Genomic DNA, 26874 nt, shown 5'->3' with positions numbered 1-26874 from the left:
GTAAACACTTGTCCTCATAATGAATTAATATTTGGCGATACATTTTCTCTAAGTCTGCTGTAAATGCAACTGGATACAACCGAAACCTTAAAATAATGGAATACGAGTCATCTTGGACAACTGGCTCAACTTGAAGAATGTCATTCAATGATTTGCTATTATACGTTTTTGCACTTGCATCAAAAACCACTCTTAATTTAGTTGTTGTACTGTCCATCTTGAATACAGGATGATATGGAAGATAACAACTGCTACTGCTGTTCACGTCTTCTTCTGTAATTTTTCGCATGTGACCCGAACTTAAATACTCATCCATGAAGGCGGCATATTGTTTACGAAACTCAGGATTTTGTAGCAATCTTCTTTCAAGCTGTTTAAATCTTTGTAGTGCCATGATGTAAGACTCTCCTAAAGCTGCGTTCTCTTCTTTGTTTGGTAATTTGACATTAAATCTTCCGTCCCCATTTCTGGTTGTATTTTGTAAAAAATGCTTCTCACAACTTTCTTCTTCCTGCATGTAAATCTTAGTCTGAAGATCTTCGAGTTCCCAGAATTTTCTCAATTGTGTATCCAAGTCTGTCTCCATCTGAGCAAAACATTAAAAATTACCGACTGGTTGGTTTCTTCGGGTATTGAAGGCATATTTCCGACGACAACGTATCCTAGCTTCGTTTCCTGCAAAACTGAATAATGTCCCTTTCTAGTCTTCTGGACTGGCTCAAGGAGACTGTAGAATAACCCCGCACCAATAAGCATGTCCACTGACGACGAGTGATTAAAATTTGGATCGGCTAAGCAAATATCCTTTGGAAAGTTCCAATTACTGTAATTAATATCTTTAGAAGGTATGTAACAAGTAATGTTTGGCAATACTAAACATTCGACCACTGCATTAAAATCACATGTTCTTCAATAAATATGAACTTCAACACTGTATTGTGCTTCGGAGGTTACAGAATTGATACCTCTAATGGAAACACGATTTTTCCTTTTTTTTAGACCTAATCTATGAACTAAAGCTTCGCTTACAAAATTCGATTGAGACGCTGCATCTAATAACACTATGCATTGCTGAAAACGACCTTTAGTGTCTGTTACGTTAACTATCGCTGTTGGTAATAAGACTTGCTGACCACAATTAATCTTAAATGAGCAATAAAAGTCCTGTGGTGGAACTTGAACCTGATTCTGTTCCTTAACTTTAGGTACGTTAGTATTATTGTTATTTGTTTTGTTTGAACTGTCTTTGTTAGTAGCTTCCTGAGAAGTATCTTCATGTAACAGTGTATTATGCTTAAAATTATATTTCTTACAAGTATTTGATTTGCATGCCTTTACTTGATGTTTATTACGTAAGCAATTAAAGCATAATTTATTTTGCTGCACGAGCTCCTTTCTTTGATTAATGTTGGCACTCAGAAATTTTGGGCAGCGAAAAACAGCATGCGTTTCTTTGCTACGGAAAATATTACATGAATTTGGAAGCACAGTAACAAACGAATTCACTTGACTGTTGTTCTTTCTTTTTGCTTTGGAATCTACACTTTTGTTGTCATAAGTACTTTCAGATTGAGTAGGACGATTGTTTTCTAACATTTGACAACGACCTTCTAAAAATGAAAATAATTCCGATAACGATGGAAAGGAGTCACTTCTTTGCTCAGCTTCCCATTCCCTTTTGTTTGTCGAATCAAGTTTTCTACTAAATGTTGTGTTAGTAGTACGTCATGCAAAGGTATGTCCAAATTCAGTGCTTCAAGAGCTTGAAAATTACTACGTGCTGTATTTACAAATTGTCTAATGTCTTTAGCGTTTTCTTTCGTTACTGGCTTGATATTGAGTAACCCTCGTACATATGTCGAAGCTGTCAATCGTTTGTTTTCTTAGCGTTCAACAAGAAGCTTCCATGCAATTTGGTAATTTACTTCTACCGTTGGCAGATTTGCTATTAATGTAAACGCTTCTCCCTTGAGCGATGTGCGCAAATATTGAAATTTACGAACTCTACTTAATGATTCGTTATTGTGAATAAGGGAAATGAAAATGCCTTTAAAGGGCGACCACTCCTCGTATTTACTGCAAAATCTGGGCGAAGAAATTTTAGGCAACTGTACTGAACTAGTAAGAAATTGCAGCTTTTTTGTTGGTTGTCCCTCAAACCGCTTTTTGTTCAAAACTATCAATAAATTCTTGGAACTTAACCTTTGAATCATAATACAGTTCCTCGAATGTAATTCTGTGCGTTTCTTGTTCACCCGTCTAATCCAAGAGCTCTATTTCTGATTGCATCTCATCAAACTTAATAAAAACCCCTTCAAGTGCAACTAGCCTCGTTCTCGCTTCTTGTATGCTAGGTTTATTTTCATTCTGTAATTTTTGAAGAAATGTCTGTATTCTTGTTGCCTGACCTTTGACCGAAGCACGTTTCTTTATTAATTGAACCAACTGCACTTCTGCCATTGTTTCAGACTTTCTTTTTTTAACTACCGGTACTCAAAAAGCTGACAATATATTTTTCTTTTTACTTCTGAGTGACGTACAAAAGTGTAACCTTAAATTCAGCTGGGTTGAATGCACACACGCCACTGTACTGATACGAACATTTCTGTCCTGCCTATGACAGCAGCACCTACAAAAACACACACGAGAACAAACAATTCAAAGTCACGTTTCTCGTTCTGATATCCAGTGGACGGAGGACCAAAAAAATATGACGATGTATATAGGAGTGATATGGTTATGTACTTTATTTACAAATCACGCATATCACATCCAGAGCTAATGAACTGTATGATTAAACCCATATTACTGATTCACCCAGATATCATGGAGGAACGAGAAATAAGACTTGACGAATATTCTAGATCTTACTTGCTTCAATTCTTATTCAAAATTACATGCGTTAATGTGATAAATATGACATGCTTATTTCATATGTTAATATAATGATATAATACTTAAATGTTAGCACAATGAATTACTTATCTTCTTTTTGCAGTAATTGTTGCTTGCTTGCTGCTAAACCACATGGTTGCTTGCAAAACCATCATACTTGGTCTTCGATCACACATAGACTGAGTAGCACTCTAAAAACACTTTTAAGAACATGTAAATTATGTATATTAATGAACATGAATATGCTATGTATTTTCATTCTAAAACCATGAATGAATATGCTTGCCTAGTTGCACTTCACAGCACATTGTTGAATGCACAGACACTACTTCAATAGAACACTGAAAGCACTGTTGGCAGCCAATGCAAAACACAACTCACTAAAACTCAGCAAAAAATCACAAAGAATTCACCAAACTACTAAACTATATACAAACAAATGAAACTAATATGAATAAAAATAATGCACATATGCAAGCTTATCCAACATGTTTAATATTTACATAAGATTAGTCTGCGTCTTATTGAGAGATTGAATTTCGTCAGCACGTGCAGATAGGAAGTCAAATAATTAGGTAAAGTAATTTCTACATATTGCGATTGAAATTTTGTTTCTCCGGTGGAAACGAATTTTCTCCGAGGGAATATTCCCCCCGGAACTACAATCTCAATTCATCTCTGTTACGGATTTGTATACAAAACTGAAACGAAATTTGTTAAAAACAGGATATTAGTATATAAACAATACGTTATTTATAGCCGGATAACATCTGTAAATATTATTCATCTATCTATCTAGCTACAATCATTGGCAACATCTATTCCAACTAATGTTCATGAAATGGCAAGCAAAATATATTAAATTAGAAAAAGAAATAGTTCTAAACGCTATGTTTCCAACCCTGACACATCTTTCCTGCTCGTAGAAACAACCAACCAAGTGTTGAAACGTATTTTGATTCGTGTCACAACGTCGGAGTTGGTAAAAACTCTTATTCTACACTTATCTACTCTATTCGTAAATACCCTTTGTTATGTAATACGCTTTTATTAATTTATTGTACGATTAATACTTTTGATAACTACTTAATTGTGTTTGTTACCTGAAGCATTAAACTGGAGAGGAAGAAGAAGACCTATTGTTTTCAAAAATCAATTATATACATTACGTTATTAAAACCTGATCGTTTGTTTGATTGGCATTTTAAAATTGCTTTTGTAAACGGTCTTCTAAATCATTTCATTAATACTGGCAGCATAAAATATAAGGGAAGTATAAGAACAGGGTCAATTTCCTTCTAAATTTAAAGTCATAATGGCTGGTTTGGCGTCTGTTAAGTTGGAATTGATGTGCAAAGAAGAAATTGATTGTGACTTATCTCAGGAAAATCCACTCGAGGCGAAAGGGTGGACATACGAACTGATGACTGACAACAAAAAATTAGTATTACCTACAACGGAAGGAGAGCAAACAATGGAGAAGGATGCAGCCGTGTTTTCTTTGGATGCGAAGTTAAACGTTGGTATGTTGAAATCAGAATCTGCAGTACAAGATCATCCTGCATTTGAAAGTAATATAGAAACGCTAAAAAAAATAGTGGTTCAAGAGACTTGCGCATCGAACTCTAAGGACTCCCAACAATTAACAGCAAAAAGTTCAAATTCAGTTCGGCAAGAAAGGTAATGTTCAATTTTTCATAAAGTATTGGCTCAGATTGATAATATGGTTCGGAAAGTTTATAGATTAAGCAATACTTTAAGATTAATATTTAGGTAGGCTATGGGAGATGTAAATTAATAATCTTCAATTTGGAAACGGAATGGACCATATAGACTAGCTGTGGCGTATACCAAATAATAATAATATCAATAACATCCATACAAATCTTAAGTAGTTCATATCTTGATGAAATAATTATTATTTTATTATTGATTACACATTTCTGTACGTTTTTTGTATATATTTACACTATCGGTGCTCCACAATAGTGTTTTATTTATATAGAGGCTTTTGCAAAGAAAAAATCTGGAGAATGAAATTTTTCTCAAAATTTTGAAAATTTACACGCGAAATCTGTTATACTGGAAGAGAAACTATGGACGTTTGTGGTTTTACTCAGGATGTAGCTCGAGAGGGTCTAGCCTCACTTTTCCGGAGGGCTTCGAAAGACATTAACAAAAGATAAGATAAAAAGGAATTCTAACCAACAATGGGTGTTCAGTAATTGTACAGTTCCATACATACATTCATTTCATACTAATTTCTTTTACAGGAAGTAGTCGTTTTGTATTTTCAGCAATCATTTCTAGGGTATGGACTTTCATTTCTTCATACAGGTTCACTTTAGGTGCTTAGAGCACGTACACGATACAAGGATTATTGTACAAACGAAATATGCTAGATGGCCGGTAAAAGAAAAATGTTGCTATGTAACTTAGAGAAGGGTACAGAATGTTGGTGTAACTGGAAGCAAAGAGATTCGTCGGAAAGGGTAAAGCGGGTCACCGAAAGTAAATATAGGCCTATAGGTAAACAGGAGGATAGCACAAAACACTGTGTATAGCGTAGGCTTACATATATTACGTGTTTAATATGTATTTGTACGTTCCTAAATATTTTATAGGTTACTTCCTGAAATGCTTTCATTGCTTGTATTGCTTTATTGACAATCAACAAAAACACCTAGTTTTTTTTTGGTTTAAATTCTTTTTCGTTTGTTGATTTATTTAAACTAAGGTTTTTGGTTTAAATAATTTGCTCTAGGTATTTAAATCACATATGGGCAGAAATCAGTTTGTTTCGCTTTGGTGTTACTATGCAACAACCGGGTTATGCTGGAATGGGTCACATCAGCTTAAATCGGAATCTGAACCGCTTCTCGGGTTATATCCGAGAGAAATTGTCTTCCACTTGAACTCGGAACTGGGACTAATTAGTCAAAATCTGGTACGCCTGCCGACTTCTCACAAAGGACGCCTGATAAAAATACTTTGTTCTGATCTTTACATCCTTGTTAATAAAATTGTCAAGTGTCATTTTAGAAGGACAAAAAGATAAAACAATAGCAGTCGTGAAACATTATAGAGAGTTAAGTATGGACAATTTCAAAGTACTGCAGAGTACAAAGGAACTGATTTAGTCCAAGTTAGTTCACTACGACTTTTTTTAGTCCAAGTTAACGAAACACAACGACTTAATTTGCATATCAGCGATAAAAGTGAATTGAGCCCACTTTGGCTCTGACACATTTAAACATAAATACATACTAAAGATACTTATGATTTCAGGAAATTCCTCTCCAGAGGTTCATATTCCTCCCCCAAGAGAAAGGTCGACATTTCGATTTACTTTATCAATAGTAAACATTATTAAAACGATACAATATTTAGAATTTTCTTAGTTTGCTATTGGATAACAATAATAAGAAATTATTAAAAATCACAAAAGAGACATTCATAAATTTATAAAAAAGAAGTTACTTTCGTAGATTAATCTCTTTGATTAATGAATGGGGAATTTACTTCTGATTATACTACGAACCATATACGGGAGTGAATCGTGATAACCCACAAATGTGTCTCCATAATGATTTCACGAACTAGTGATGGGTAAATTCCCGGGAAGCTATTTTTCGTGAATATTTCCGGGAAGATTCCCAAAAATGGGAATTTTTCGGGAACTTATGTACAATCGGAAGGAATGTGCCATACTATTACTATATTCTGATTTCATAGAAAAATTCTTTCTTTATCACAGTATGTTATTACTGTTGTCCCAAGAGGAATCATTAAAATCTATATTCTGAAAGATGTTATGAACATTTATTTGGATGGATATTTATGTACAATATGTCATATGAAAGTAAATATGTTTTAACAATGGTATAGTAAGTGCACATACCTTTAAACCACTAAAAAGTTTAAATTTACATGTAAGTGGCTTTCTTAAACTATTAACATATTAAATTTTGAAATGTTATAAACAATTTTGTCAACATTTATGCAAATATGTTTGTTCACAATATTTGCAAGACACTTTCTTATCTTTACAGTATTGCATGTAACATTGCCACACACAACCTTTGTTCCTGCCCACTTCTCGAAATTTCATGCGTTAATTAACTTGTAAGAGATGTCCGAGTACCTCTTCAGTATTTCAAGTCAGAGAGAGGAGACAGGCCGACGTATATTACTAACGGTGGTTCAGAGTTTATTAACACGTTCGCTGCTGAGGACGCCCATCGGCGTTCAGTACTGAATTCGGTATATGCGCCGGACGCTTGCCGGCGCTTTTCCCTTCAGCTGATTCACTTTTCCGCCAGCACTAGTGCAGGTATTGGCGGGAAACTGAATCAGCTGCAGGGACAAGCGCCGAGAGGCGTCCGGCGCATATGGCAAATTCAGTACTGAACGCCGATGGGCGTCCTCAACAGCGAACGTGTTAATAGTACTTCATCTCTATTTCTACATTATCACAAGGTTCCTTTCCATCATTTGTAAATTAGTACTTTGCTACTTTTGGCTATTGTTTAGCATTGGGGGGCCAGCTTTAGCACTCACTTTTTCGCAATATTCTATTCCGATGCGGTTATTTTACGTTAAATTACGTTACCAGCATTAAATTCAGATAGCATTGCAGAACGAGCGTTTGCGAGTTAGAGCGAGAAGGCGAAATAGAGCCCCGCATTGAACGTTGTTTTCTATCTTCGTTACAAAACAATTCACTTTCCTTTTTCACATCACTTCCACTTACCTTTACGGTTTGTACAAATCCCCTACTGCCCTAAAAGATATGTGTTCGATCTTTCTGTATTGCTATCTGTATTCCTATTTTTGCTAGATCCATCTTAATATTGTCCTCCCAGCTGGGTCTAGGCTTTCCTAAGGGACATTTCCTTTTATAATTTCCAGTAAAAATTTGAAAGCGTTCCTACTTTCTTCCATTCTGGCTTCATGTCCTGCCCACTTGAGCCTGCTAGATTTGATGACTCTAACGATGTTTGGTAAACCGTATAAATTATGTAGTTCCTCCTTATGAAGTTTCCGTTATTCCGCATTCCCGTTCCTCTTGAGTCCAAGTACTCGTCTCAGAATTTTGTTCTCAAATAATCTGAGTCTGTATTCTTCCCTCAACGTAAGCGACCATATTTCACAACCATAAAGCATAACAGACATGATTATCATTTTATATATTTTAAGCTTTAAATTCCTTGACAGAATGCGTGACGACAAAATATTTTGAACTGGATAATAACAAGAATTTCCTTATTTCGGTCGACATTTAATTTCTTTGTTGGTATGATTTTGGTCTGGTAATACTGATCCAAGATATTTGAAAGTATCCACTATGACGAAAGTATTAATTGATATTTTAACGCATTCTTAATTTGCCGTATTACGATCCTTGTATTTAGATTTCTCTGTATTTATTCATGTACCTGCAAGCGTTTAATAAGGCCTCTGCATTTCTTTTGATTATTCTCCTATCAGATTTACATAATCAGCAATCCACCGTAACCTGGTGAATACCATTCAACTCTAGGTCCTGGTTCCTATCTTTGATTTTTCTTATAGCGTACTCAGAAACAAAGCTGAATCATAACGGCGATAATCCATATCCTTATTTTAGGCCAATCTCGACGTGCAAGCTCGTATTTTTCTACTCGAACTTTATTCTGGGATTCATTTAAACACTTAATAAATCTAGGTTTTTTGGTATTCCAAATTCTGTAAGAATGTTGTACAATGTTTCCCTCCTAACCGAGTTCTAAGCCTTTCTAAAATCAATAAACAGTTTATGTACTGGGTAATATATTCCCATTTCTTTTTGAGTTCTTGTCGTATGGTAAATATCTTGGCGATTTCGACTAAATCCACACTGATTTTCTCCAATATTTTCATCTGCGTATGGGGTCAATCTTAATAGAATGTTAAGGGAAATGCCTCTATTATTATTACAATCAATTTTGTCGTCTTCTGAATTGGAACAGTGATTGATTACTCTTGTTAAATGTATTCCATAGTTTTTTTTTTTTTTGTGTGTGTGTGTGTGTAGAAAAGAAAGTTTCCTAACGTTGTAAACCGTGATGGTGGTTATATGTTCTACAGCCTAGGAATCCATACGCTTGGAATAACCGTCTATTACGTATATGATCCATAAACAGAAAATTCGATAGTTTCCCGACTCTGAGCTAGCTTAAGGAACAGTCAGTGCATTACAGAATTTGGAGCTTTACCGATTTTGCAGATCCAAAGCACCTGAGAGGTGGTAACAGATTATTACATATGTGATCAATCAGTGAAAAATTGGTTCGAAATGTTCATATAATGTATATGAAAGTTAAAATTTTACTGAAAAATATCAAGAATGTGCAGACCAACCGAAACAAAGCTCTTGATGTGCAGATTTCTCTCATGTTTTTCTTTATTTTGCTTCAAAAGGAGGGTGTTTGATATTTTGAAGAAAAAATACCATATACAATTTTGCTAGTATTTGTGTATCATTTTTTGAACTATTCATCGTATATAATAGGTTAAAATAATATTACATATATTGGTTAATCCTTTAGAATTCATAATGTAAATCTGTTAAAAATTTTAAAAAATCTGTTTGAAATTCATGGTTTATTTTCGAGGTTTCGTATTATTATTTGCATCAACCACTAATTAAATAAGTTTTTTGTTGTAGAAAGGCGAAACAAAATCTGCTTTATCAGTTTAAAGCAAACTTTTCAAAAAAGCCCAACATTTTCCAAGCAAAAAAGCAAAGCAGAAAAGAGCGATTTTTTTTTTTAAAAAAAGCCGGTTTTTCCGAAGTCCCTGCATCTCTAATGTTATCCCATGCCCCTTGAATATATTTTTTTCTAATACCAATTGTGTTCTCATTTTTACAAGGATGAGAATGAGAACCTGTTGTGGGCGCAGACCTGAAATCATTAGGAGTGCGCACTATCTCTAGTATTATTACACATTCGCATTTTACGTTTAACTGGCTGATCAACTGTAGTATATAAATTCCTTTTACAAAATATCGTTGCATACCGTTTAAGCGCTCAAAATTAAAGTTTCAAACCACATAATATTATTCCGTTACACTCAATAAACCAGGTGCATCAAACATAAACTGAGGACGTTAGATGTCGAAAGCAGTAACTGACTTTTGGAGTAAATTTATTTAAGCCCAAGAATTGGATTCTCCATAGTGAAAGATTTAAACTGAAAGGAGAGTCACGACGCAACTCATTCATTGTTAGACCCTCGAGTGGACTGCGATGTAGTTCTAGTTTGCATATTGTGCTGCGGACAATAGTTCTCAGAATATAAATAAACCTTTTTGGAAAAGTCATGTATAACTTACATCCCTTTTATTATGGGGGCCTCAATTGAGCTGTCTGATAACAGTGCACTAAATGCACTTTCGAACTATCAGTAAGGAGAATGAACTACGTAGTTTTTCATGATTTGTGATAAACTAGTGCTTTTTGAAGCAGTGGTAGATAAATTCACGTGAAAATGTGATGTAAAAATATGGCAAATACCATTTTTGTGGTAACTGATATTCTGAGTTTTGCTCGTAGTTGTTGACAGCTCGAAAATGCAGTTATGACAGTTCACCTTTTGTTTCAGATTGCTTGATTACTATTCATACAATACCAGAATATATATAAATATATTCAGCCTTTAACTTTTATCACTTTGAACTGTTTGCATGACAAGAAACAACAAAGATATTCTTACCTTTCAGAAATCTTTTCATTTGTGGAGTATCATGACAGAGTTTGTTAATTATAACACAGTTATTCACTTTATTTAGTATATCCCTTTCATACTGCATTAAGAGAAACGATTCAAAATTATCTTGACAGAGATTCGACCTTAATCTAGATTTAATAATCTTGAGTTTGGAAAACGCTCGTTCACAATTGACTTGTGTATGAGTGATCGTATGGAGGCATTTGTACACTTTAAAGAGCTATGTATAACATAAGGCATACATGCGATATTCATATATAATTTTGAACCCATACGTGAGGCAAGCCTTGCAAGCTTTCTTAATGTTTATTTCCTACAACGCTGGTTCAATATCATGTCACCATGTTTCCTCTTCATACTCACTACTTAATTATTCACTATCCTATTCACTCACAGCCTCTCCGTGCGATGTCTTGGAACAAACTTCTACAAATAATTTTAGTTTTTCGGTAAGTCTCCCTTTATCTATACTGGAGCTGACAGATTTTGTTCATTGCATTTGTGGGTAGTTCGTCTTTTAAATCCAAAATCAGCCTTGGATCGAAACACACCAACTCGTGATAAAGATTTTCATGTTTCGAACACCAGTTAGTCTTATTCTGATTGAATTTATGAAGGACACCATTGAAAACACAGAATCTGAAAATTTCCTCTTCTCTATTCCCTATGATCTCATGAGATGCCAATTCAAATCACACGGTTACATTCTATTGAAAGAAGATTTTTGCACTATCGCAAGATGGGCGCAGTTTATATGGGTGATTACAGCGAAACGCATACGTCCTTCTGGTGTCTTCGCCACCTCCAAATACCAATCTCTTACGCACCACGTGGCTTACAACGACATTCCTTTTGCTAAACCACTGTTACCTTATTGTCAGCACCTGGTGTGAAATGACCCAAAGGGAATATCTCTGTGATGAACAACGCAGTTTCGGAACTGGAGCGCACTAACGGATGCAACATAGCTTTTCCATTATTGTGTTCAGGAACTGTGGAAATCGTCAAATAATTTAAATGAGATTTTTATTTCGTGGTTATTGCAATGAAGAATTTGATAAAGAATTCGTGTATATTTTAACTCAGTGTGATATAACAAGTTACGAAATATAAAAACTGTACGCGAGGTTGCAATAATAATTATCACGACACGGCATCATATGATTCGTATACTACTTCCCTAGTGTAATCACTAATGAACGAACTGACACCAGCGGAACTATTTCAAAACAAGCAAACGAAATCAGGTGAACAGTTTATACACAGTGAGGAATGTCTGCAGAAATGGTAACTGTATTAGCATCAATAGAACTGCAATTAAGCGCTAAAAGACCTAATGATTTTACCTTTCTTCAGACACTCACGTTTTGACCTTGAATTTCACCATGAAACCATTCCTGTTAGGAATCTTATAGACACACAAAACTTGAAAGCAAGCTAAGGTTGGTAACTACTCTTTACAGCTCTTAAACGGTACAACTTCTAAAGTATTCTTCTTACCTTCTACTTACAAAACAAAACGCAGTGAACGCAGCGAATTATTAGCTATTCCACAATAATCTACCGGGTTTGGAAATTTCTGGAAAGAGTTACCGTACTGATTCATCAAAATTGACAGAAGGCCATTTTATAAATTTTCCGTTTCAAAATACCTGTTTAATCGAATATTTCTGGTTAAAGCGTACACATTCGGGATAACATTGATACTAACTTCAAATGTGCAGAATATAGCTAGAAAACCAAATATCTAAACATGTAGAAATTTGGGCCTGAAATCCAATTTAAATATTGAATATATTACAATCACAAAAATAGAAAAAAAATGAAATCTTTACGTCCGACGCTTCACAAAAATAGATTAGACACATACATAGATTATTTATCTCTGTCGATTTAAACTTCAGAAAAACGATCAAGTGACCACTATATTTGACTCAAAAGCTGTTGCTTGTAAGGAGCGTAAACCGTAGGCCGCTAGGTTGGTCCAACGCTGCTTCTTCCGGCATTTGATGTACCATGCAGTAACATGGTTAATTATATTCGATGTTTAATCTTTTAGTATAATAATTAAAGGAACCATGATTTTTAACAATTTCCATGTTTTCTCTGTTTAATTCTCTTTTCCCTTTCGTAATTTTAATTATCCGAGTGTATTATTCCAATTTGTGCTTTTTGCTTAACTTTTATCATGTTATGCGTTTTCTTTCGATGATTGCGTTTAGCTACATTACTAATCGTAATTTTTCCAAATATTTCTGAAATATTTGCTTATTACTCCGTTTTATCCAAATTTTGTATCACTTGTTGTAGTCAACCAACCACTAAAGTTTGTGGAGGTTGGCCTTCTAAGAAATAGTACTTCCGTCCTCCAGTTGAATTGTTTCAGTGTATGTCTGATAGCTGGATACCGAACATGACGATACTTACATGCCCCAAGACATGATATGCCAGCTTATTTCTCCAATTGGAGCAAAAAAGAATGAATATTTCGGCATCGCTTTGAGAACCACTAGTTAGGAAGGATAAATTGCATTCACGTTGATTTCTAAGAGACGAAAATAAATGCAGAGAAAATGAATATAATAATATTCATCATGCAGAGACAGAGAAAGCATGAATAGAACAACGAAATTTAAAGTCATAAACATAAACAATCTGCGTTTCCCTCCTGCCCCAAGTTTCTGTCTTGGGTTTTCTCTACCCTTATGGAACAAATCTCTTTTAGTAGCAATAGCGAATATAATTTACAATGCTTAATTCCCTCAAAAACAAACTCTAATACCAGACTTTGAATCGAACGCAGAACATTTCGAATGAGTCTCACACGCTCTTCCCGTAGGTGTACAATCGAAGGTGTGTGTTAAAATAAGCCATGATACTCCACACTGCCATAAAATTGGCCCGGTTCCATCAGAAGTTTGAATTTTATTTATGGTTTTCAGACGTCTATAGGTTGACATTTGACTTCAGAGAAAAGCATTTGATCTGTAGATCAAGATCAGGTTAAAGTTAATCCACAATCTTCACAAATTACTGTTGCAGCTACATATATGTAGAACTAATCGAGGATTTGTATTGAGAAAAGCTAAAATATCCGAACTGGAAGCATTTAAAATGTGGTATTGGCCCACAATGCTGAACCCAAAGGAAAAGGAATGAATAAGGACTAAGGCTAATGAAGGACGATAGATCATGAAAGTAAAAGGGAAAAGAAGAATCAGCGTGCTTGGCTATCTTATTCGACAGTCCGATTGGATAGAGAAAGGTAATAGGAATAGCATAAAGAGGAAGACCAATGATTCAATATAGAGACAGTTACGTAGAAGAGACCTTAAAAAAGGTACAAATCTGATCTCCCAAGAGACTGAAAAGTTTCAAAATTTCCATGGTGCCCACCAACCTATGGCTGGGGTGAACAGGAAGAAATCGAGGATTTTAAGTTTTGTTTCCTAAATTTGCGATATGAGCACTAGTTCTTTAAGGAGGATTAAAAAAGTGATTTCATAAATCTATAAGGCCAGCCGTAGCTCTTGAAGGAGGTGTTCTTACCAGTCATCCGTGTGTGAATGACATCTCGTAGCTTTATTAGGTAATATAAGAGCAGTGAAAATAAATCTTCGAAAATGCTAATTGCAAGTTTTCACATAAATACGACGATACGGTGTCGTGTTATTCTATGAAAAAACCCGCGTTCAAATATCGGTTGTTACAAGTTATTTTTTACATTCTTCTCTTAATATATATATATATATATATATATATATATATATATGCATTCCTTGTGTAATATCTTAAATTTTATTGAGAAATGGTTGGTGGATGCTAGATTTTCTCGACTGCGTGGATTATTTCTGTGCCCGGAATGTGGTCTTTTCGCGGTTATGCCGTGTATACTACGGATATTTTTTACGTACTAATTTATGACATCTTGATTTAATTTTGCCTTTTTGCACAGCAAATAAAATGGACAAACCAATACTTGCAAAATTGACTCGGTGGTCAGATGGCTGAAGTGTTGACGTCTGGAATAAATGGTCGCGGGCTCAAGTCACATCAGTTGAAACATTTTTCTTTCTAAACAAATCTCTATATGTATATTATTATTTCTTTTCCTGCATTTCTCGCATGCTATCTTAGATTATGTGTTCATAAATTAGAGTAGGTTAAATCAGATTTCGTTATATATGATTACACTTTTGTATCTTTTCTTCAAAATGGATTTCTATGCGTTCATATTTATTAATAATTATTTATTTATTTCAAATTTAATGGTCGTGTATTAGCAATGATTAGGTAAGGATGTGTTCGCAGAAAATACAGAACGATGCCATAGTACTTTTTTTTTTTACATCAATGCTTTATTTTTCCTACCCTCGAAGTTACTGCCAGTGTGCGCTATGCAGCTAAACCTTTTTTTTTTTTTTTTTTTTTTTGTTGGTGCTGAAGCCTCAGTTTTCTGAAAATAATCGCCATGTCAAATCACGTATTTGGCCACTCATTATGTGTCAGCCCCTGCTTAAGAATAACATATTGATTTTTATCCTGATATAAAAGAGATTATCTGTGTTAAAATTGTATTCGTTTTATTTGTACACACACACTTTTACATTACATTTTATAACAGGCATACCAAATCTAGTTTCGAATCTGGCGTAATATGACGACTAATTCTTCGAGCTATATATGTAAATCTCAATGGTGTGCTATTGTTCATAACGTACGTAAGTATAAACGCAGCATTTTGGACTAAAACTGTGCTTTATGTAAGTGACGGCAGTCCTCTAGAACGGATTTGCTCATCCATCCGTCCGCATTTGCTCATCCGTGAACAGTTATCAGAGCAATATGGTAAAAAATATATTGAGAAACGTTTTGCTGCAATTTACTCAGCCTTCAAGGAATAGGTTCCAACTTCTTACCTAACTCTCTATTCAAACCTGAATTGATTTAAATCAACCATTTCCAGCTTCAACGTTTATTGCTATAGAATGAATATTGTAATATAGCGAGAATATTTATTTCCAATACTTCTTAGCGTCTTAACACAACATTCACAACTATCCAATGTACTTCACCAACTCCGAAGATAGTTCAAATTTACTAATCCATCCAGTTTCGAAAGTGATTTCCATATTGAATAAACAGTAAACGCTTTAATGATGCTGCTTGTTATTAATATTTCAGCGTTCCTCGAATAGATTCAATTTCGCCCATTAACCCTATAATCAAACGGAAATTTCTTCAGACTCGGAATTAGTTTCAGACTTAAGAGCCTGCCTTACTAAAAATAATACGAAATTTACCATTTTTCTTTTGCTCGATTACTCATCAGTGAAAGGAGATAATGAAATGCAAGTAACCACAATCATAGATAATGCTATTCTACAACAGATAATATGAACCTGAAGAATGTTCAGTGTTGCCAGAAAAACAATTTTCCTAAAATCTAAGTTAAGACAAAGAGTAGAGGAATGAACTCAACTGCATTTGATTACGTATCATGTTGTTTTGGTTTCTTGTGAACTACTTTTTAATTAACATTATTATTTAGTTTTAATAACTGTATGTTATAACTATTTTGTTTATTACAAACTAAAGGCAAGTATTATTTAAAAAGTAGTTCACAGGAAACCAAAACTATATGATATGTAACCAAATGCAGTTGAGTTTGTTCCTCTACGCGCTGTCTTAACTTAGATTTTAGGGAAATTGTTTTTCTGGTATCACTGTAATTTCTATGGATGGCAACACTGAACATTCTTCAGGTTCATATTTTCTGTTGTAGAATAGCATTATCTATGATTGAGGTGACTTGCATTTCATTATCTCCTTTCACTGATTAATAAACAAGCAAAAGAAAAATGGTAAATTTTGTATCATATTCAGTAAGGCAGGCTCTTAACTAACAAAACCAGAGAATGATACGTTAACGGATAACGAGAAGTGATTATTTGAAAATGATCCTCTGTCTATACACAAGAGATAATCACTGTCTAAAACGCTCTGCCAAAATGGACAGTTTTTCAAATTTTCTACTATTGCCAGTTTCAATACCAGTTTCGACGCTTATTACTGTAGAACGATAACGGAGACAGAGAAGGAGAAGAGGTTTGCTGCCAAAAATTGATCGGCTCAAAGCAACATACCGTTACTATGCTTCATATTACTACTACTTCTGGTTTCAAAATTTATTTCTGAAGAATGAACACTGTTAAAGGTATCATGAAGCGACTTTTGGCATTGGATTACCATCTCAAGCATAGGCTCCATCTTCTGTATCAGAATCTCGTTCAAATCATACCTGGTTAATACTAGCCACTTCGGTTTGAACTTTTATCACCAGAGAACGAAAACAGGAAGAAGACTTCTTTCAAGAAACAATTGAGAGTCAAACATAAGATGACTCTTGGCAACGCTCTACGAAAACTGGAAATGGCTTAAATTTAGTAAAAATTAAGATTTCAATATCTATTTCTATATGGCAATCGTGCTAAGAGTCAAGAAGATTCGCTTTTGCAATCAACTCAACATTCTAAGATAAGGTTGTACATTTTCCGCTAAGTAGAGCGATTGAGATTAACCATTTCTGGCGTTAACATTTTTTATCATAGGACGGAAACCGTAAAAGACATTAACAGATTGTACAACCGATTGAGGGTATGGAGTAAGGATATCACAAGCCACAGCACTTTACCAAAATCGCAAGTTGTTGAAATTTTCTAAACATTTATTTTCAATACTGATTTCTGTAGAGTAAAGACAGTAAGAGATATCAAGATACGGTTTCGTACAATTGATTCAGCTTCTCAAGAACAGGTCCATCTCTTCCGTCCTCAATTCAAATCGTAAGCACTTCTAATTAGCCATTTCAGGTTTCAACAATTATCCATACAGAACGGAAAAAGTAACAGATAGCTAAAGGCGCATTTCTGTAACCAATTTAATGTTTAAATTGATCATATCGTGTTACCACTTAATTTAATTAAGTGAAATGATTTGTATTTTTTTAAAAAAATAGATAAAGATTACAAGAAATTGAAAACTCTGCTTCTCAAATGTATTCACTACATAATTGGGCTTAATTTTTACCAGATGTAACCACGTAGCTATATATTAATAGACGTAAAGATTGTAGTACCTATTACATTTTTTTTGTCACAGCTAGAGATTTTATACTGATTGAAATGACGATTTTTTTTTTGAAAAATTTAAAAGTTGTTATATTTTCCTTTGTTTCTCGGTCGTTATACTAACAGCATTTTGTAGCTGCAATTGAAACAAGTTCTCTCGATTGTTAAATTTTGACACAAAAGTTGATGAGTTATAAATATTTTTAGCAACAACCGATCTCTATTTTTACTTAAAATAATAAAATGCTTATTCAACATAGCACAAAATAGGTATGTTTGTAGTTACTAGAGTTAACTCTGAAATCGTATATACAAATAATTGTGCAAATTGGCGTATTAAAAGCAAACTACGTGCTCTTATTTTTAGAATAGAGGCATATGGAATCACCTCGAGAGTCGTCGGTTACATATTCCTACAAAATTAATGGAACAGAAATGTGCAATTCAAAGAATGATTTCATCTTTTTTTCTGTTGTTGCTTATTAATTACCTTCATTTACATTTTCTTATTTATGAAATTTGTTACAGGCGCTATAGCGAATTTCCTTTTCACAGAGTAGCGAATAACTTTATTGCGTTAAGAGAAACCTTTTCTTATTCCGATGAGAAATCTCCAAAGCAGTCTGGCAATGGATTTAATCGATCACCTTTCTCAAGACATATGCTAACACATAAAAGTGAAAATAATCTCACGTGCCGAAAGAGTGTTAAACGCTATAGTCAAAGATCAACATTGTCAAGAGAAAAATTAGTACATACAGGTGACGAATCCCAAAGCTGCGAAGAGTGTGGAATGTTATTTAGTGTACGTTCAAATTTAGTTACACACATGTTAACCCACACAAAAGAAAAACCTCTCACATGTGAAGAGTGTGGACGGGCATTTCGTCAACGTTCAAGTTTGGCTAGACACACCTTAATCCATACAGGAGAAAAGCTTCAGAAATGCCAAGAGTGTGGAAAGGGATTTAGTCGTCGATCTAATTTGGCTAGACACATGTCAATCCATACAGGAGAAAAAGCTCACACATGTGAAGAGTGTAGAGAGTTATTTCGTCAACGTACAAGTTTGGCTAAACACATGTTAATCCACACAGGAAAAAAACCTCACACATGCCAAGAGTGTGGAAAGGGATTTTATCAACGTTCTCATTTGGCTGGACACATGTTAATCCATACAGGAGAAAAACTTCAGATATGCCAAGAGTGTGGAAAGAGCTTTAGTCGTCGATCTTATTTGACTAGACACATGTTAATCCACACAGGAGAAAAACCTTACACATGTGAAGAGTGTGGTTTGTCATTTCGTGAACGTTCAACTTTGGCTAAACATATATTAATCCACACAGGGGAAAAACCTCATACATGCGAACAGTGCGGAATGGCATTTAGTCGACGATCTCATTTGGCTAGACACATGTTAATCCATACAGGAGAAAAATCTCACACATGTGAAGAGTGTAGTATGTCATTTCGTGAACGTTCAACTTTGGTTACACATATGTTAATCCACACAGGCGAAAAATGTCATATATGCCAACACTGTGGAAAGGCATTTAATAAACGTTCTGGTTTGGCTACACACATGTTTAACCACACAGGAGAAAAACGTAACACATGTCAAGTGTGTGGAAAGGGATTTAATCAACGTTGTCATTTGTCTACACACATGTTAATCCATACAGGAGTTAAACCTCACACTTGCGCAGAGTGTGGAAAGCGTTTTAGTCAACGTTCAACTTTGGCTACACATATATTCATCCACACAGGAGAAAAACCACACACATGCCAACAGTGTGGAAAGGCATTCAATAAACGTTCTAATTTGGCTAAACATATATTAATCCACACAGGGGAAAAACCTCACACATGCCAACAGTGTGGAAAGGCCTTTAATCAACGTTCTAGTTTGGCTACACACATGTTAATCCATACCGGAGTTAAACCTCACATTTGCGAAAAGTGTGGAAAGGGATTTAGTCAACGTTTAACTTTGGCTACACATATGTTAATTCACACAGGAGAAAAGCCTCACACATGCCAACAGTGTGGACAGGTATTTAATCAACGTTCTAGTTTGGCTACACACATGTTAATCCATACTGGAAATAAACCTTACATCTGCGAAGATTGTGGGAAGGGATTTAGTCGACCTTCGGCTTTGGCTACACATACGTTAATCCATACAAGGTAACAATATCATACGTGCCTAGAATGTGGGAAAGGATGTACTCATGCTAATGACATTGAAAAAAGCCCGCTGATACATACGGGTAAAAACCCGCAACAGCAGAAAGTATGGAAAAGGGATTAGTAAACTTTCAAAATTCGCTACGTACATGTGAATGCATACAGGCGAGAAATCTCACGCATGTCCAGATTGGAAAGGTATTTTCTAGACGTTCAGCCAGAAAAACGCACATATTATCTTAATAAGTTGAGAAATTCGACATGTGTTGTGCGTGTGGAAAAAGGATTCGTGTAAGTTCAAACTTGAACTCACACACGCTAATCCGCACAGGGGAAATTGCTCACAAATTCTAAGAATGTAATGAGCAGTTTTGTGTACTCTGAAACTTCACTACACAATTGTTATTCTACACTGCAGAAAATTCTCACACATGCCAACAGTGTGAAAAGGGATGTAGTATACTGTCAAATTTAGCTGCAGACATATTAGTCCTCACTGAGCTAAAACCTCACGCATACGATGAGTGTGGAAAGGGATTTAGTCTCCTTTCATGTTTCGCTTTACACATGTCAATCCATACGAGAAAAAGTCTCACACTTACCATGAATGGGAATAGCATTTAGTCAACGCTCACGCCTTAAAAACACGTTAAGATTAGTGATGGCTAAATTCCCGGGAAGGTACCCAACAATTGGAATTTTCCGGGAATTTATGTACACTTCTCTAAAATATAATTGCACGCTTAATTTATTCCAATTCCCTCAATACTGTAAATTTGGCAACAACGCACTCTGAAATCGATGAAAGAAAGGAACGAAAGAAACTTCTGAACAGGATTTGCTGTTTGAAATTGTCAGTTTCTCCTTTGTTACTTCAAATAACGATACTTCTAGTTGGAATGGTACCTTAGCATCAATGTAGCAAACATTTTTCTTTCTTTTTTAAAAAGAAAAAACACATACTTCTCGAAGAAAAAAGATCAATAAAACAAGGGGAGTTAAAGATTTGGTTCTTCATCAATGCAACTGAAGGAGCGCTGTCTAGTTGTTCCGATAGCCATGCATGTCAAATAGACTATTTTTTGTGTTGGTGCAAAAAGTTGGAACCTGGTTCGAATCCCACTCGATACTATTATTTTTTTTAATTTTTCTGGTATTCTACTCGCACAATTTTATAGTATATATATATATATATATATATATATATATATATATATATATATGAGGTAATGTACAGCTTTCAATTCTATCCAAAAATAATATGTACAGCGGTAAAATCTTTTCTGTATATCTGAAATATTATATTTCAGAGCAAATCACTTCTTGCATCGATCCATAAGATTTTCGTAAACCTGTAAATAAATATGGAGTTCTAGTGTCCAGAATATCAATATCAGATTAATACCTCCTTCATCACTACCAGAACGCAGCTTTTGTTATTATTATTATTATACGCTTCTTAGAGGTGGGAGACCCGTGATCGGATCGCGACGGGAGCTAATGTTGTTTGGGGCCTATGCTAAGCTGTAGGATCACTCATATAGCCTCGCTGCTCAAAGGGACAGTAAACTCAACATCATATATATATATATATATATATATGTATATTATAAGCGCCTTTCGTGTGAGAAACACGGGTTCGATTCCCGGCGGCGTTCATGTAGTTTGGGGCCTACATTAATCTAGCTTTACTTCTTATATAGCCTTAGTAATGAAAAGGACACTAAACTCAGAATCTATTATTATTATACGTATCTTGTAGCGGAAGACCAGGGTTCCATTCCCGGTGGGAGCTTATATCGTTCGGGGCCTAGGTTCGGTTGTAGCATTGGTTCTCATATAACCTCACTGCTGGAAATTGCGCTAAACTCAAAATCTATTATTATTATTATTATTATAGGTAAGAAAAAGAACAAAAGCGTTCTAGGATACTAAATTTGATTAGATCTTTTATTTCTTCGCAGTATGGACTTTATTGTTGTCTTGGTGTATCAGAACCATTTCAGATAGGTATTCAGGACGATCTCATACTTTTTTTCACTTAAAAGTTTTAATAGCTGTCAATAATATCATCACTTGCTTGAGTCAATTGCATCGCACAAGAATGCACTTAGTTACATAACACCTTCGCTATCACCTTACTCCGAACGTTCTCACTTAGTATTTTACGAAAGGAGATGAGGTGTGTCCTCTATTTTCAAATCGGTTTTGTTTCAGGTTCAAAATAGTAAATGTAAGCCATACATTGAATTATATATTTTAAAAACCTGGTTGTATCCTCTTTTTAAAGATAAATGATGTGCTCAAAAATGAGATCTCTTTTACATTTTCGTATAGAAAAGCTGGTCTAAAAAGAAATGAAAGTTAATTGAGGCCATCAGTGGACACTATTTAATATATTTTAAATCCCGCGCTGGGCGATGTTTCAACTTCTAGAGGGAAATGTACACCTAGAAAAATCACTCAACTTGCTGCCAACTATGTTCAGCATTAAGATTTTGGAAATTGCCTCGTCAATATTTTCCTCCTGCTCTGCCAAATTTGTATCTTCAAGACTTCACTAGAGTATGTTGTAACTTCTGATACAAAATGCTTATAATTTTTATAGTACACCAAAGTTTTGATTTTGGAATACTGCCATGCGTAACATCAATGTTTTCTGGGTCAGTATTATTGAAGGTGCAGTGCAGCGAAGTTAATTAAAAAATATATTTCACTTTTTAGAAAAGTGCATCTCAAATTCTCATTGTAGCGTTACAAGCTGCACGTTTTCTCAAGAATTGACATATCTAGTGGATTTTTGGGGTGATATCCTTCTAGTAGTCGTACCCAATAAAAGCACGGTAATGCGCGCCACAGAGCCGGCTAGGTTGCGATGAGCTATCCGCTCTATTTGACTCGACTCAGATGAACCATCCTCTCGATTCGGCTCGGCTGAGGTCCGCCACATCTCGGTAGACGTGATATATGAACGCTGTTTCTGAACTCGGCTCTATAGTGGACAAGTAGCCAGCAGACGACCAATTTAAATCAATTGCATAGTTAGTGTGGGCACGTTTCATTCACCGCATTTAAATGGACCGAGATTCGTCGCTAGAGGTTAGATCGGTTTTTGCTTTTTATGGAAATGACATTGTCCGGCTTATTGAGTCTTCCTGTATCTCATCTCTCCTTAAAGACATCCTTGGTTCGGCTGTGAAGAGGAGTGCTACAAAACAAAGTACCGTAAAAGTCAGGTGGAAATTCCTTACTCGATAAATTTCTTCAATAGCTATCCTTAAGAATTAATAGATTTACGAAGTGTTCAGTAGCTTTTATCAATTCAGGTGAGTAGGACCACGTTTTTTATTAGACATTTGAAAAACAAACACTAAAATGAATGATTTTTATATTATTGAAAATAAAACATTACAGGTTTCCTTTACAATACCATCTTTCGCATCAATAAAGCACCGTAGGATTGTCATTGGAGAAAAGATATTCAAGTAACAATTAGCTCACATTTTCTCTACCGTTCATTCGCTTTTCTGTTCTGTTGGAAATATCAGTAAAAGTGTTTAATGAATATCAATTTGGGCAACAACGACACGCTGATGTTCTCTCATGCTTCACAGCGCAAGCGTGAAGATACATGAATTTTCTAAAAGGTAGTCCAAACTTTTGAATATATACAGGTTTTTTTGAATAGGCCTAATATAGGCACATTAAAAGCAAAATGATGGTATATAAATATAATTTAACAGAAACGTGGAACAACTTGTCTAGAGTTCAATATGTTGGTTCAGTTATTTTTAAAGTGTATTGAGTTACTTTGCCATCAACTTTTTCTTATATACAGTATATCATACAAGTCATACTACGTAATAGTTGTTATTTATATAACTCATAGTCAGTTAGGAACTAGCGCGCTATTTGTAGCGGAGCTACAATAGCTGGCTACAAATTCTCTAGCTTTAGATTTAGCAGGGTTACAAGTCAAAACCAGTATTTTGTAGCTGTAGCTGAAGTACATAATTTTATATTTTGTAGCGAATTTTGTACTAAAACTACAAATAAACCTTTTCGAGGGCACAAAAATACTTTGTAACTCCAACATTTCCTCACAATTTGTAGTCAACTTTCATATGATGATAGGGAGAAAATATGACTGTTTCCTGATTTCTATCTCAAATTATTTTGCAACAATATTACAAGAAAATTTTCTGAAATAAATTCAATACTGACGATCGGTCAAAAGGATAGTAATGACTTAAAATACACCTACAGGCCACTCTAGCAGCGAAATCATATATATTTTGGACGGAGGGTTAATACATATATATATATAGATAGATAGATAGATAGATAGATACATCCTCACGGCATTGTCAAGGCTCTATATTTGTATTTTACATTTAAAATTGCAACCGGGTGTTTCTGGCTGCCGTATCGGTAGCCCGATCATCACCCTTGTTCTTCGCGCGCATAGGCAATCGAAGAACTGAAAACCTACTCTGTAATCAAACAGTATATGGTTGTGAACTCGGGAAGCCTGGTACTTCTGTTTGTCAAGGTCAAATAGTGTGAGAAAAAAGCACGTGTAGAATGTGAAGAGAGTGCAACAGTGACTGATACTTGTAAGAAACATATTCATTTGTAATTCGTGCACATTCCGCCTGTAGCGCTACTGTGGTACAGCGTATATTGTAACTATAACTCTTGTCCAACGCTTGTAGGGCGATTGGCGTACGACCGAAACTGTTGTCATCTCTTACTGCGATACGGCACTGCTGTGCTGTTTTTGCGTTTCTTTTTTCTCCTTTGTCATTTGTGAGACGCCAAACATGTTTTTTCTTGTTGCACACGCTGAACGAGTTCCTGCGGAGTAGGGTGACCAACCGTCCCGTAAAAACGGGATTATCCCGTTTTTCACTACCATTCCCGCTGTCCCGAAAAATTCTTCCGGGACGCCAAAATGTCCCGTATTTACATACATTGAGTACAAAAAAGCTTTCCAATCGCTAAAATTTCCTAATTTATATTATTACTTTCTAAACTATGTGATTATATTGAAATATGTCAAATTACTGAGAAACGTCATTACGATGTTTCCGATATTGTATGTGGTGGCTGCACTGTTTTCCCTCCTAGGCCTCCCAAATGCGCAAATGACAGTGCAAGGGGCTGAAAGTCTTACGGAAAACAAATGTTACCTGTTTTTACTTTCTGTTTCGGGCGGTGAAAGATTGAGGCGCCGTGATTTGACTAAGATGCAATACCTTACGAAAGGGGAAAAAAGGTATAGAACTATAAAGGTGATAGTAAGAAGAAAACTAGTTGTAAGTGAAATAATGTTTAAAAGTAAGAAAAAGCAAATAAAGGGAGTTGGAATCCGATGCTGAGAGTAAATATAAATCCTGTCGGTGACAGATTTGATTGCTCCAGCAGAAAACTCGATACATGCATTTAACATTGTCGTTGCCTATCTTGCCGTTGTTTAATATTATCTTCGGTCAGAGTGAGTCAAACTTCAAATCAAATAGAATGTGCTGCGGTTGTTTTTATTGTGAAAACGAATTGTTTCTTCTGTTACGTTCCGTACTATCTGCTTAACAATGCCTAAGCGTGTATGCAAGTTTAAGAAGGAGTATTCTAAGGAGTGGAACTATATTAAAAATGGACGCTTTGACAATGAAATCGAGTGCACAGTTTGCAGCAGTATTTTTAGTATTGGACACAGTCAGGGGTGGACTGGCTATATAAAAAGGGCGCGGTCACATACTCTGGGAGGGCGCCGTCCATCTGAGGCTTTCGCTTGTATGGAATACCCCCTCCTAATAAAAGAAAGTGCCGGGGGGCTTCCATCGGAAAATTAGTACACAAAAAACAACAAAAGATTAAGTAGCTATTGCAGTTAATCACGATAGAATTATACAAATTCAATATTTTCATAAACAAAGAGACTTTGAGTACTAAATATGAGGCGTGGTTTTTAAGTAAGGTCCGTTTTGTTGTAGACACTAGTAGTTCGCACGCATATCGCAACTAGCGTGTGCGTCGTGTACCGGCATGCCTCGGGAACAACTGTGCTCAGTTTCAACTCTGTAGCTGACCTGTACGGTTGTGTTCTGTGCTTTCACAATGTTTAAGACTTTCACAATGTGAGGTTCGCTCAGTGATACGGGTTTTGTCAGCAAGTAACCTGTCTGCTGCAGAAATTCATCGACAGATTTGCGAAGTGTACGGTGATACTGTTAAGAGTGCAAGCAAAGTGCGTAAGTGGGTAAAAGAATTCAAAAATGGCCGTGACAACGTCCATGATGAGGACCGCTCCGGTCGCCCTTCTTCGATTACAGACGATTTGGTGGCTTCAGTTGAAGCGAGGGTTCGTGAGACCAGGCGCTTCACAATAACAGGTCTCTCAAACGAATTTCCTGACGTGTCGAGATCAGTGCTTTACAAAATTGTTTCTGAACACATAAAGTTTAGGAAACTGTGCTCCCGTTGGGTCCCGAAACTCCTAAACAGAACCACAAAAACCAAAGATTTGAGTGTGCCATGAAGTTCTTGACTCGTTATCACGAAGAAGATGACGGCTTCTTGAGTCAGATCGTAACTGGAGACGAAACATGGGTTTCGCATATCACGCCCGAATCGAAGCAACAGAGCATGGAATGGAGACACACACACTCGCCTGTAAAGATGAAGGCCAAACAGACTCTGTCCCAGGGCAAAATCATGGCGTCGGTATTTTGGGATAGGCATGGTGTTTTGTTGGTCGACTTCATGCAACGAGGAACCACTATCAATGCAGAAGCATACTGCCAAACCCTGTCAAAGCTACGCAGGGCGATTCAAAACTAACGACGCGGCATGCCGACAAAGGGCATTGTTCTTCTCCATGACAATGCAAGACCTCAGACTGCAG

The 26874-nt window shown here is 35.6% G+C and overlaps 1 protein-coding gene across 1 annotated transcript; it reads left to right on the top strand.

Annotated features, from left to right (window-relative positions):
• Positions 1 to 3820: 3820 nt before the first annotated feature.
• LOC145690805 (uncharacterized) lies at positions 3821 to 24730 on the top strand. Its single transcript, XM_081766099.1, has 2 exons — positions 3821 to 4575; positions 18306 to 24730. Exons 1-2 carry the CDS (start codon positions 4211 to 4213, stop codon positions 19969 to 19971), a joined length of 2031 nt encoding a protein of 676 aa, XP_081622225.1. The 5' UTR covers positions 3821 to 4210; the 3' UTR covers positions 19972 to 24730.
• Positions 24731 to 26874: the final 2144 nt, after the last annotated feature.

Source organism: Thermobia domestica, chromosome 7 (genome assembly GCF_964235325.1).
Source record: "Thermobia domestica chromosome 7, izTheDome1.hap1.1, whole genome shotgun sequence".
NCBI lineage: Eukaryota > Metazoa > Arthropoda > Insecta > Zygentoma > Lepismatidae > Thermobia > Thermobia domestica.
The sequence above is the reverse complement of the archived record's forward strand: the minus strand, read 5'-3'. Positions and strand labels throughout refer to the sequence as shown.